The 12,884-nt window shown below is 41.0% G+C and overlaps 1 protein-coding gene across 5 annotated transcripts in view; it reads right to left on the reverse strand.

Annotated features, from left to right (window-relative positions):
* Positions 1-2,074: 2,074 nt before the first annotated feature.
* ELF1 (E74 like ETS transcription factor 1) overlaps positions 2,075-12,884 on the reverse strand; it is an 83,313-nt gene continuing 72,503 nt past the window's right edge. For all 5 annotated transcript variants that reach the window (XM_071550412.1, XM_071550402.1, XM_071550430.1 and 2 more), the window contains exon 9: positions 2,075-3,749. In XM_071550412.1, coding sequence (XP_071406513.1) covers positions 3,137-3,749 — 613 coding nt within the window. In that variant the 3' untranslated portion in view covers positions 2,075-3,136. The remainder of the gene's footprint in view (positions 3,750-12,884) is intronic.

Genomic DNA, 12,884 nt, shown 5'->3' on the forward strand with positions numbered 1-12,884 from the left:
ACATTGAGACGACCAACCCACTCATCACCTACTTGAAACGGAGTCGAGACTCAAATGGAGAGAAAACTGTGCCTTTGTCCTTTTAGTGTGAGAAGCAAGAGATCACAGAATCCATTAGGTGGGAAAAGACCTCTGAGATCATCAAGTCTATGACTGAACACCACCTAATCAACTAGGCCCTGGCAACTGAGTGCCATGGCCGGTTCCTTAAACACCTCCAGGGACTCCACTACCTCCCTGGGCAGCCCGTTCCAATATCTAATCACCTTTTTTGTGAATAAATTCTTTCTAATGTCCAACCTGAATGGCCCCTTGCACAGCTTAAGATACAACCAGCAATAGCGTTTGGAGTACTAATTAATGGAAAAAGTTATATAATCTGTAACCAATGAATGCTGATGCCTTTGTTTCTTAAAATTTGTAACAAGCATGAAGTTTTGATAAGCAGAGAGCCAGCAGCCTCTCGTGGGTTAGCACCTACCTCCCTGCTTTGCACAGACCAGAATACAGAACAGCAATACCTCACCTCAGTGTGTGAGTCGGTGCTGCACACCAGGTACCCCGCCCACATTTAGGACAAGAGTAGCATGTCCAGATGGCAGTTACGGCTTCCTAAAGACAACCTCCTCCTCCCCAGGCTCCCTCCCATGAAATGCCTCAGAGACAAAAAAGTGCCTTTTTCTGCTCTGCCATAAAGGCAGCTGTGACAGGGGACGGGTGGCTCAAACTTCAAATGTGGGCCGTCGATTTAGGAATTACTCCTGCATCTCCCTTCCTTTGTCGTACCAAAGAGAGTCCAATGTACAGATCCACCCAGCTGGTACATCAGAGCCTAAGGGATATGGGGAGGGAGTGATTTTCATTTCTTGTTCATTATACAACAGAGTCTGCTGCTGGAGACACGTTACTGCTGCTAGAGATTATCTCCACTTCTTCAACTGGCATAAGCTAAGTTGGCAAATTATTTTCTCCACGTAATAGTTGCATCTATGGCATAAAGGTTTTTTAGTGAACCCTGCAACCTTATGGTGTGATTTTTTTTTCATGTTTTTCAGAACAACTTCCCCCCATCTAAAACCGAACTGACGTCAGTCAAATGTTATCACTTCAGGTTTTCTGGAGTTATGAAATACTTGCAGTATATGAAAAAATCCCCATGGTATACTTTGATTAAACAAACTAGCCTCCCTCACCAGTGCTTTCGTCAATCTAACAGAGCCCTCAGGATGAGAACTGTTATCAGATATGCTTCTACACTATCCACATTCCTAGCAATATTGCCAGCACTCCCCAGCTGCAGGGAGTGCTGCTAGATAAACTAGCACTGGTGTGGGCATGGCCAGTCTTCCTGGAAAGGTGGTGAGGTGCAGGTGGAAGCCTGACTGCATGGTAGTCAGAGGGAAGAAACACTGAATTAACAGGGCAGCTGTGGAAGAGAACTGCTTGTTCAATAGTTTGTAGAGTTACTTCTCTGCAACTAAACCAAACTACCTCTGCCATAGTTCTGCTCCTATTAGTTTTTCTAGTACTCATATGCTTGAAGTTATATTTATCAACCAATTAATAAAACTCCCACATGAATTCAATAACAGAAAGTCATATTTCCTTTCATTTTATACTGATAGAGTCACACCAGGCATGTTTATTTTTAATCCACCTCCTGTTGAAACACTGCAATACATGAGGTTTTGAAGCCCTCACAGTCTGAGCTATCAGCTGTATTGTACGAGCTACAAAGACCTTTGCAATGAATGGCACTCTAGAATTGCATTCAAAATTTCGGATTGCTTGCCTGTAACGCACTGGGAATTGATGGAAAAGGAGAAGTTTAAGTCCAGTTCTTGGATTTAGCTCATCCTTCAGTTGCACTACAAAAACATGCAGTACTGCTGGCTCAAAGGATACCCACAACTGTGTCAAAGCCTATTCAGAAGCGATCCATGAATTGCTCGTGTCCCACAAGAGACCCACACTAACTCATCACATTGTCCTGTTCCTCACTGTATTTTAGTTATTCATGATGATTGTCAAAACATTAGAATAATATAAAAACATTTCAGCCAATACAGAAAAATGTTTTTCCATTTGATTTATTTTCATAATAAACCAATTAAAAATACAAAAGACAAGGACCCAAGGTTCAGTGGGCTCCATCATTTAAAAATTTGTCTTTAAATACAAATTCACTCTGTAATATGAATACATATAACATTAGACCTCTAAACATAATGATCTTATTTGCATCTATCAAAAATTTATATGGAAACAAATTAGCTGAAAAAACTTCCCTGCGACATCAAATGTACAGTATTTACAATCAAAAAAGAACTCCTAGAAGTATTAATCTCAAAAAACCTGCATAAATTGTATGCATTATTTTATTTCCCTCCCCCCTTACAAAATAATCTGAAGTATAAAGCAAGATTGTTAGGCTTCATAGTTGCAAACTGGCATGAAACATTTGCACCTGTAGTGATGCCGTTAGCTTCTGTAATTAAATATATCCAATGTTTTCATATAAAATATAGACATGGCATTGTCCATTACTGGAATATGTTTTGTGTACTCTCAATAGGAGTGTATATTCAATTTTGCACACACAAGAGCTTGTGCTGCAAAAATGCAAGAGGATACCTGGTTATCAAAGTCTAAAACTGATGGAATTCGCTGATATGAAACAGATACTCAGTCATAAAAATTCAAACATATGGAATGAAACTGTCTCACTAAAAGTAACTGCTGCTTCAAAAATTAAGTGATACACATACAGATTAAACAGAAAAGGTTACAATAACAATGTAAATCAGCAACAGACTGAAAATGTAAAATAACAAAGAAGTTTGAAACTTTGGCCAACAACCTCAGAAGAAAGTCTTCATAGCATAAAAAGCATGTTCCTTCATGCCTGTATTTTGAGAAATGAGTAATATATAATTTTATTTATATGACAACACTTAGCAATTAACAGAAAATCAAAATCCATCCTAAAGCATGAATTCTAACAATTAACTGCAGAAATTAAGTAGCTTTGCAACATCTTGCTTCAAAATCAAATCATATATACATAACTGAAAAGGTCCCATCACATTTATGAAAATAATCATCCACAGGGTCTTTTTTTTTTATTATTTACTTGTTAATACAAATTGGGTTCCAATGGCTCATTTTCTTGCTTCACTTGAATGTTAGATGGGAAACCATTCGAACTGGACACTACCATCACAAATGGTTGCTGCTGGAATCTCTGCTCTGACTGCTCAGTATCGTCTGATTTGTCACCCTCTTCCTTTACTGCTTCTTGCACGCCAACCTGTTTGGCTTCTGGTGCTTTAATAACCGAAGTGATCACTGTGCCTGACGGATGAGACACCACCTGTGAGCTGCTGGGTGAAAACGACACCACAGGGGTAGTGGCACTGAAGGATGGAGATGAAGCCATGTTGACTGTTCCATTGCAAATTGTCTGCACGCTGCTGGTGAGCACCTGCTGAACCTGTGCTGGGCTCAGCACAATTGAGGAAGGCGGCGAGACTGGCTTCTGAGACTGTACCATGACGTTTTCTTTAAGAACCGTCATAGGCTGTGAAGTAGGAATTGCTTGTAAAATGAATTTTTGGGCCGCTGTTACTGAGGCTGGATCTGTGCTGGCTATCACTGTAGTAAGAGGCACTGTCTGGAGTGTTACAGTATGCAGCTGCTGATTTCCTGGAGAAACTACCACTGGAACCTGGGTTGGAGTCTGTAAAGTCCTGTTAAGATTAGAAAAGATTATAGGGTTAGAACACTTCCATGCCGAATTTTGGAAAAAAAATTATTACAGAAAAATCATTTGGCATCATAAACATTTAATTTACCCAACATTTAAAAAAAAGTAGCAGTATATCCCCCAATAAAATAAGAACTGGATCTCACCTCTGAATTCAGTGAGGTGTTCCCAAAGTAAAGGTAACCTGCATAAACAATACTGCCATCACCAAACCGAACAGCTTGCCTTTGAGACACTCAGTAGCTCACCAGAAAACCTGGGAATCACATCTAAGACCTCCATCTCAAGCATCAACCAACATCACAAACATGACCCACTACACATCTGCCATCAGTTTCACAAGTTACCTTAAATAATTCACAAATCACAAGCCTAAGTAATTATTAAACCAGGCCTTAATTCTTCTGTCATCCGCATGTACATTTAACTACAGGCAAAAGTATCCACATTGCAGCAGTAAGTCTGGTCAAGATCTCAGACTACCAGGACACACAGTTCTCTGTCTGCCAGGATCATACAAGTCTTCTCATAAATCAACTGAACAGAACCTGCTCCCAAAACAACAGTTTAAATTAGGAGTGATTCCATCAGTTGCCGGCTCACAGACTTGGGTGCCACATTACTTTCAGTAGATGTACAGCTGCAAGGACAACGTTAGAGGGTTAACAGCTCTTCTGCTAGAGTACACAGCTACTACATTGGTGACAATGGTGACAAACTGTTGAAACACACTCCAGTCATGCAAATAAAAACAAAACAAAAAGCCCAAATCACAACATAAATAGTTATCGAAGAGGGAAAGATGAAGGGAAGGTAACTGCTTTGACACCCTTCTACAGCTTGCTCCAGCCCACTGTGCCATGCTGTCTCTGACAATCTTTCCTTCTGCTTGTCATGTAAAGCTCTCTCCAACCTTCCTGGTTCTCTTCAGTGTTTTCTCCTGCCTGCCCTCTGCCCCTTTTTTGTCTTAAGCTCTCCCTTGTGTTTTCTCAAAGATAAACAAAAATAACTACCTCCTGCTCGCAGCTTATTTCTACCCCTGCTGAAATCACTTTAGATGGAAAGCAATTTACTGTCAACATTTGTACTTTCAAGTCCATGCACAGTTCTGCCTGCTCTTCCTTTTGAAGATTGGACCTCAAATATGCTGTAAGGGTTGCCTACCACACATCTACCATGAACAACCTCCTTTCTGTAGTCCTTCTACCCATGTAGTATCTATTTCTCACAGTTCTGTAAAATCCTACTTGCCAGCATTTAGCCACTGACCAGTCAGCTCTGACTTAGCATATTCATGATGCCTAAACTCCTGCAAAAGACTCTTAAAACAACATTAGTGGAGATAGATAAAATAGCCCTTTAATGAAAGTTTTCAAGATGCACACCAAAAGCATGTGCACACACATCAGCCAAATGTTACAGTTTTTATAACTTTCATTAATTAACACAGGTGATATCAGTAGCCAACCCATGATACCAATTTCCCCTCGTACCCACCCTCAGAACTCCTCAGAACTGCCCCTTGGAGCCACTCCAGGGGCTCTGAGCTTACTCTCCTGTTTTGACTATGATGCCAAAGGGTTTTTGTTCTGATTTTCACATTTTGTAGATTTTAGGAACACAGTAGTTGTAGATTTTTAAACGGTTAATATTTCTAACAGTTTAAGTTTAATGCCTTTCTATCACTACCCCTGTCCCAGAACAGGGAGCTCAAATTCCTTTAGTTAATTAATCTTGTTTAGACTCCTTTCCAAGGTAAAGAGCTGAAGGATATCGGAAGACCTACAGAACGAAACATAAACACAGGTCAGAGTGACCCAGAAGCCAGAACTGGATGAACTCCAAAGGACCTGAGGAAGAGGAACTGATGAAGACAGAGGGTCTTGATGACCCCAGACCCAGTTCCAGGGGTTGAACCAGGGGTGGAACCAGGGCTGGACTGAGAAATGTGTAAAGCAATGATTGGAGGGATCTTATTATAAAAGCCATGGAAACTAGAACTGGGACACATGCATGTCATCCTGTATTCCTGTGGGCTGCAGGCCTTGTGTTATTAAAGGACCTTTACTTTTTATCTTACCCTACACTAACGTGCTCGGAGTCCTGTTTTTGGGAGAGGGTCATTCACGGCATCTTATTGCTTCAGTTGGAGTTCTTGCAGGTGTTCTTCAAAACATGTCCTAGGTAATGTGTTAGAAAGTGCTCAATAACTTCTAAATACCATCAAAATGTGAGAATCTCAGGAAAACTTACTCAACTTACATAACTCTACAGAAGTCTACAAAATGCACACTAAAATCCTTAGCCATAATTCAACACTCCCATTAAAAACCACACTGGCTATCACAGTTGCAACAAAAAGCTTACCAAAGCAGGACTTAGGTGGTGCTGAAGCTATAGGGTAATGTGGATGCAGATGCTGCTGCTGGTCATAGTCTTAACAACATAGGGAGTTGCATTCCCCCTTTCTTAGTGCAGCAGCAGCAGAGACAAGTGAAGGAATATATAGACATGATTTCCCAGGTCCTGCTCAGCTCAGTCCTCTGGGAAAGGCCTCTAGCTGAGCTGCCAAGATTGCTGCAGCAAGAGCAGCCCCAGTAACCCTGCTGGCACCAGGTTCAGAGCACTTGGCTACTCCCTGAGCAGTCTCCAACTGCCGGCAATCTTTTTCCCAGCTCCCACGTGGCTTGGTAATAGAAGCAACAAAATTTCCATCTGTAGCTTTCTCTTCCTCCCAAGAGAGAATGCTGCAGTACCCAGCAATGCTGCAATAGCAATATAAATCCAAATCCTTGTAAACAAGGATCCCCTACAGGTCTTATCACAGAAGCCATCAGAACCAGGACACAAAATTTGATGCCACTGACACGTGAGTCAGTCCTGAGCTCCTTTTTCACACAACTAGAGACAGCCCAGGGAAGAAGCTTATGGAAATGGGGCTGGCTGGAGGTGAAGCACCAGCTGGAGTGATTGTTCTTTCTTTCAAACTTTTAGAGAACTTGGTGCTACACTGCAAATACAACAACTGAACTTAAAGTGGAAGGCTCGGAACGACAGTACCAAGGCTCACACCAAGTCTGCTAAAGGTTATTAGTGCTAGCTCTCTTTTTTTTTTCTCTCCTCCAGCTCAGCAATACTCGGAGACCTTCATTAAAAAGTCACAAATGTCTGTCAGAAGTAGTAACAGAATAAGAGTACACACTAGCTTCTTAAAAATAAAAAAGTAAACTACCCACAGCTAAACAAACTTGCAGTAAAATCAAAGTGTCACATAGCTCAACCCAGGAAAATCTACGCAGACCAGCAATGTCACTGGAACAGATGAAGGAAAGACAACTGACACTTGCCATCAGAAAAGCTTTAAAAATATCGGAGTAGATACCAAGCCAGCTCTTCAATCCATGAAGAAACTTACCTGAGCTTGAAGGGCTGGGATGTGCTTTTCAGAACCACTTTAGATGCCCAAGCTGAAAGGTGATCTCCTCTGAGTGACTATACAAGAAGCATCAACCAAATGCTGCTCAGGAGCTCTACTGAAACTGCTCCACAGCTGCACTCGTGGACATGATCCTCAGTCTTCAGCACTCTTATCAATACTACACGCCAGTGTATTTCCTCATAGCCACCAGCCATTCTACAGCACAAGCCAGGCAGACAGGTGCTGCTAAGCAGTCTAGCAGGAGGTGTCCGTGAGAGGCAGAAAAGCATTTGATGCCTTCCTGCCCAGTCCTAACACAGCCTCCTTCAAAGCGATGGCACTGCACGTTCTTGTCTAGCACTTTGCCTGGACGACATCATCTCTTAATGTCATGAGGACAGAGACAGAGGACTGAGCTCTTAAGATGTCCCTTTTACTGACTCATAGTCTTACAGTCTTCTTTCTAGAATTTTTCAAAACTGCACAGTCACGTGAATTAAAACTCAAACCTTGCTACTAGCAGAAACCTGCAGAGCCCCCACCTCTTTCAAAAGTGCCAAAGATATGGAAAGAGAGCTCCTATGGATTGCTTGTTGTTGTGCAGAAACAAATTTAATCTGACTAGATGACTTTGATGTCCTTTTTGTCATAAGAAGTTGCCTTCTTGCCTACCACAGAAATTAAATCAGAAGTGCGGTTAACAAAAGGCCTTCTCAGCTGCAGGGAAATCAAATCAAAATGTTTGGTTATAACCAAAGTCTTTGCTGTGATAGAAGTTGTCCCTATTGTAAATGTGCTCTAAGAGACACCCTAAGCTAAAGAGAGTTTCTTGTAGAAGACCACATCAGTCTATTTCTGACCAACACTTCCCTCAGGAAGGATGTTTTTCTCACCATCCTGAGACCTGGATTGTTGTCAAGCCTTCACTTAAGAGATTACAGAGATCAGCTCCTTGTAAGAGCCACCTGTTTGCCTTCCTTTGGGGAAGGCTCCAGCAGCAGTGAGCCAGATCTCCACTAGTCAGTGTATGGTTCTCTACTACTACAGTATCTACTAGTCAGAGTACTGAAGAGCTTCCACTTCAAGCCTGCCTTGGAGCACTGATAGAAGACCACTGTCTAACTGCAAACAGAAGCAATGAAAAGCAGGTGCACTGATGGTAGCCAATCAGAGGAAGCCATTCCAAATACTTCCCAGAAGTTATTTCTGATTATCAGTCCTCAGCTGCCATTGTATTCCTTTGCTCATGTTCCCCATCAAGTCCCAGGGAGATCTAGTGAGCTCTTTACCAAGGCTGGCTCCTGTAACAGTTTTTATTCAGCATTCCTACAGGAATGGCAGAGGAGTGATGGGCTACAGCATCAGCTGACATGATGTACAGATTTGACTCTTGTACTTATTCAAGAGCAAAGGACTGAAAGCAGACTGTCACTGCAAAATCTCAGTAGGACAGTGCCAGAGTGCCTCCCTGTGTCTGTGGGGTTATGTGCACTCGAGCAAAGCCAACACAGGCAGGGTGTGAAGTATGATTACAGAGCATAATGGTGACATTGACTGTGCAACTTACACAAGTTAATGTCTACATAAGGCATGCAGTGAAGACATTTCATTTAACACAGCAGCTCTAATCACCTTTTCAGAGTTGATAAACTCCTGCTAGACAAATCCTTTTTTCACTATCAGCATAGGTGCAAGTCACAGAAACAGATTATGGAATACAGCAGAAAGCATGTTTGTTTGGGGTACACATGACTTTCAAAGGTAATTGCCTCTGCTTATGGGGACACTGTGTCAGCAAATTCTTGGCTTCAGCACTGTTCCTGCATAGAATGCTCATGCCCTGAAAAAACACAATTCAACTTCAGCTACTTCTTACTCCTCTTGAATGAGAATCCTGACACTGCAATACATGCTTGTGACACCTTTGGAAGTAATTTTCTACCTCAAAGGTTGCAAAAAAGGTCAAGATGAAAACTGCGCCTGATTCATCAACTGTTCTCCAGTTCAGAAGTGAGCACAGAGAGCACACTCCATTGGTCCTCTGTGGCCTTTATTAGCTTTTCTCCCAACTACAGAACTGAGTCAGGATTCTGGTCTTCTAACATGCTCTGTCCAAGCTATCACAATGACAACTTGCAAATACAGAAAAGAAAAAATAAACTGAATACTGATAGAAACATGGTGTTTAATACCTGAAGTCTGCTAAAGCATTGTAAGAGGTCTGTCAGTAGTCACCTAATTCCAGGTTTCTTGGTACACAGAGCTGCCAGCTAGATGATTCAGCTATGTCCCATACAGTCAATAATAGAGGTGGGCACATAATTTAAAACTACTCACTACATAATCTTCTCTGAACCATAAGTAACATGAGAATCTCTATTCACTACATCTTAAATCACTACTACTCTAGATCAAAGGCAAATGAGAATCCATATCTCTGTCTGCAGCCCTCATCATTTAAGGGAGAAATTTAATGGCCCAAACACAGGCACCTTATGGCCCTGTATGACATCCTAGACAAAGGAAGGCCCTAGCCTTACAGCAGAGGTACACTCTCTGGAACAACAGAAATGACCCAAAGAACATGCAGCTGAATCCCAGGCCAGTGCCTCCTAATTCCAAGCTAAAACACAATTACTCCAATAAACCAGATATTCTGGTTAATCTGTGGCAGTTATTCTGCTTGAAACAGAAGAATTTCACAAGCACTAAATTCAAAGAAACTTTTTCTTCCTTGTAAAAGATGGCTTATTGGAGAAAGTCAGCAATAAAATGCTTATCCAGAGAGGCTTTTTTATTTTTGTCTTATCACTGGAAACATGTGGTGCCAAGCTCAGCTCCCAGTGACACAGCTGAAGACTGCAGTAACTTGCATGCGCCAAGCCAGCACAGTTAGATCTGCAGAGCAGCAGTGCGTTTACAAGTCCGAACATTCCCTCTGGGAATACTAGATGTTTTCCTCAGTCAGCAAAACCCAGTTTGCTTGACCTGACCCTGCTCCTGCCCTGTTTCCAAAGCTTCAGTTAACACAATACCATAGCCTTTCTCTTTAAGCACTGGGGCTGAAGAAGAAACATTTATCCTTGCTAAGTAACACTTCTCCTTTTCTCGCCTTCACACATCAGCAACAAAACTTGTACAAAAAGCAGATCAAAAGCTATCCAAAAGCCAAGACTTTTCCACTTCAGAGTAAGATACAAGCTTTGTGCAGCTATAGATGAAGTTGCTGCCTGTCTCCTGTGAAGAACCAAACACGGATCTTCACTGGTATGCCAATTTCTTTGAGAAACACCAAGAGGCCCTGGGGATGGGCTGCAACACTCTCAGTGATGGTGTGGGAGCAGTCCGTACCAGGCAGTGTTGCCTAGTGCCAGGAGAGGAATGGTGACATAAGCCCTTCACAACATTCTTCAGATGTGATTCTTTTACCAAGTCCCTCAACAGAGAAGATGCATGTTCAGAACTTACTCTCCAAAGACTATGGTTAAGTGTTTAGAAACCAATTGTTTTGATCTCAAAGATGCTCAACATTTGCTCTCTTATTTTTTTCCTTCTTACAACACAACAGAAGCAAATTGCTGCAGAGGGAAGACCATTCACTTCCATGAAGAAGAGGAGTGAACATTTACATGAATAAAACTTTAGAACTACATTGCATAAGACAAATTACATGGTTTCAAGATGTTTATGCTTTGAGGCAGTGCCCAACCACTCATCAGTATGCGTCAGAAAACCTTTCAAGAATCATTACCAGACCCTAGTTGCAGTTTTGCCCAAATGACCTTGACTATTTACATGCCCCAACCACTGAACAGCAACTGGCAACCAATGTTGCTATTTGTTCTCCTGCTTTCTGCTATAAAGTGACTCCAACCACAACCCTACAGAGCATGTGCGTACATCAGAAGGTCTGTCAACCCTTAGTCTACAATGGTATTCAGACTTGCTGTACATTTTCAAATCATGTAGACCATTCATTTCAACCATTATGGAAGCCCCATTACAGCCATTAAGAATGTGTACACAAACACATTCAACTGCTAGAGATTTATAGCTGTTTGAGCAAACAAACCTTTGTTTCAGCCTTATTATAAAACAAAACATGTGCTCCAAAAGAAGTTCAATGTCTCATTTCACCTCACCAAACCACTTGAAATTTGCACCTTGAAGCTGAGCAGAAATCTGTCTGCCATAAATTGTATTTTGAGAGCTTGGAATGGGCAGTGACCCTGGCATGGGGTTCATCAGCACCTTCATTTGCAGCTTGTCCCAACCTGGTGTTTTTATTTTCCCTCTAACTGCTCAGACCCCTTAGTACAATCTCTCTTAATCAGCAGTAGTTCTATACCACTCTGAAAAGGTCTGATGGTTCTTTTTTTCTCCTTCTTTTCAGACACTTTGTCATCTTCACTAAGAAAAGTGCAATTAAAGACTTTATGGAATAGTGTTCTAAGTTGAAAACAATGGATGTGAATGAATGCAGAACTCTAAGGCCTTATGGCTTTTATTTAATTTGATCTTCACACATATATCATCTCTACTACTTTTTTCCTTACCTTATTACCCAAGATCCAATTGTGAAATACTGTAATGTAATAAATGGATGTCATACTGTCACTGAACAGCTTTCCAAATGTTAGGCTGGACTTCATACCTGCCTTAAATCTTACAGATACTTCTGTTTGTTGTTAACATTCTTTATACCATCTATACTACTGATATGTTTGTGATAGGGTAGTTATAGCCTAGAGCTATTTAATTCTGCAAATTGCTGAACTTTCTCCCTGTTAATGTTTAACCTCTACTGACTTATATGGTACGGTATAGCCTCAATTATGTCTGTACTTATTTTCTTTCACTATATATTGCCCTTGCCAGTTTTTATGAGCAAGTAAATCCTTGATCAACCCTGAAGTCATAGGACTGCACTGTACTGAGTAGCTACATTTCTAAGCTTTAAAAACATACAACACATCACCTTGATGCAGATTTTTATTCATTTTCTAAATTAATTTCAAAACTGGATTTTTTTTGTTAAATTCTTTATAATTATCTTTCACATAAACTTCTGATCAAATAATCTTTCTCTTTCCTATTCTTTTGAAACAAATTATTTGGTCTCATTAGTGTCATTACTTACTTCTCTGAAAAAAATGCATGGTTAACCCCAGATAGTCAGTACCACTCCAAAACTACTGGTGGCTCTGGATGTAATTTTCAAGAGAAAGAATAGAGGGAGCAGGAAATTGCATTGTTGCCATTTGGCAGCACAAAATTTTCACTATTAACAAAGCAAATGTCAAAAAAAGTTATTCTAATTGATTGAGAATGTGCAGCTCCTGAATTATAGCCTGAAGTTTTGCTGGTATAGCGTTCAAGTCCACAATCACCATATACAACTCCGACATTCCTATGAGGGGCCTAGATAGCAAGAACATTTCTTTGGTTAAGGTCTTTTGTAGTCAGTATACCAAGATGAACAAGCTCCATCAGGGGATGCCTTGGGCTAGAGTAAAATCAAGCTTAAGTGACTGTTTCTAAAGCCTCTTCAATTAGGATACTGCTACTAAGGAGTAAGTGCAAAAGAGACATACCATGCTTTAACACTGTGTAGTATTGGCCAGCTGACTAACAAATTAAGCTGGAAGCATGACTGTCTTCCAAAATACTCTACAGCTCCCATGGGATTATTGTGTTAAT

Source organism: Pithys albifrons, chromosome 1, assembly GCF_047495875.1.
Source record: "Pithys albifrons albifrons isolate INPA30051 chromosome 1, PitAlb_v1, whole genome shotgun sequence".
Lineage (NCBI taxonomy): Eukaryota > Metazoa > Chordata > Aves > Passeriformes > Thamnophilidae > Pithys > Pithys albifrons.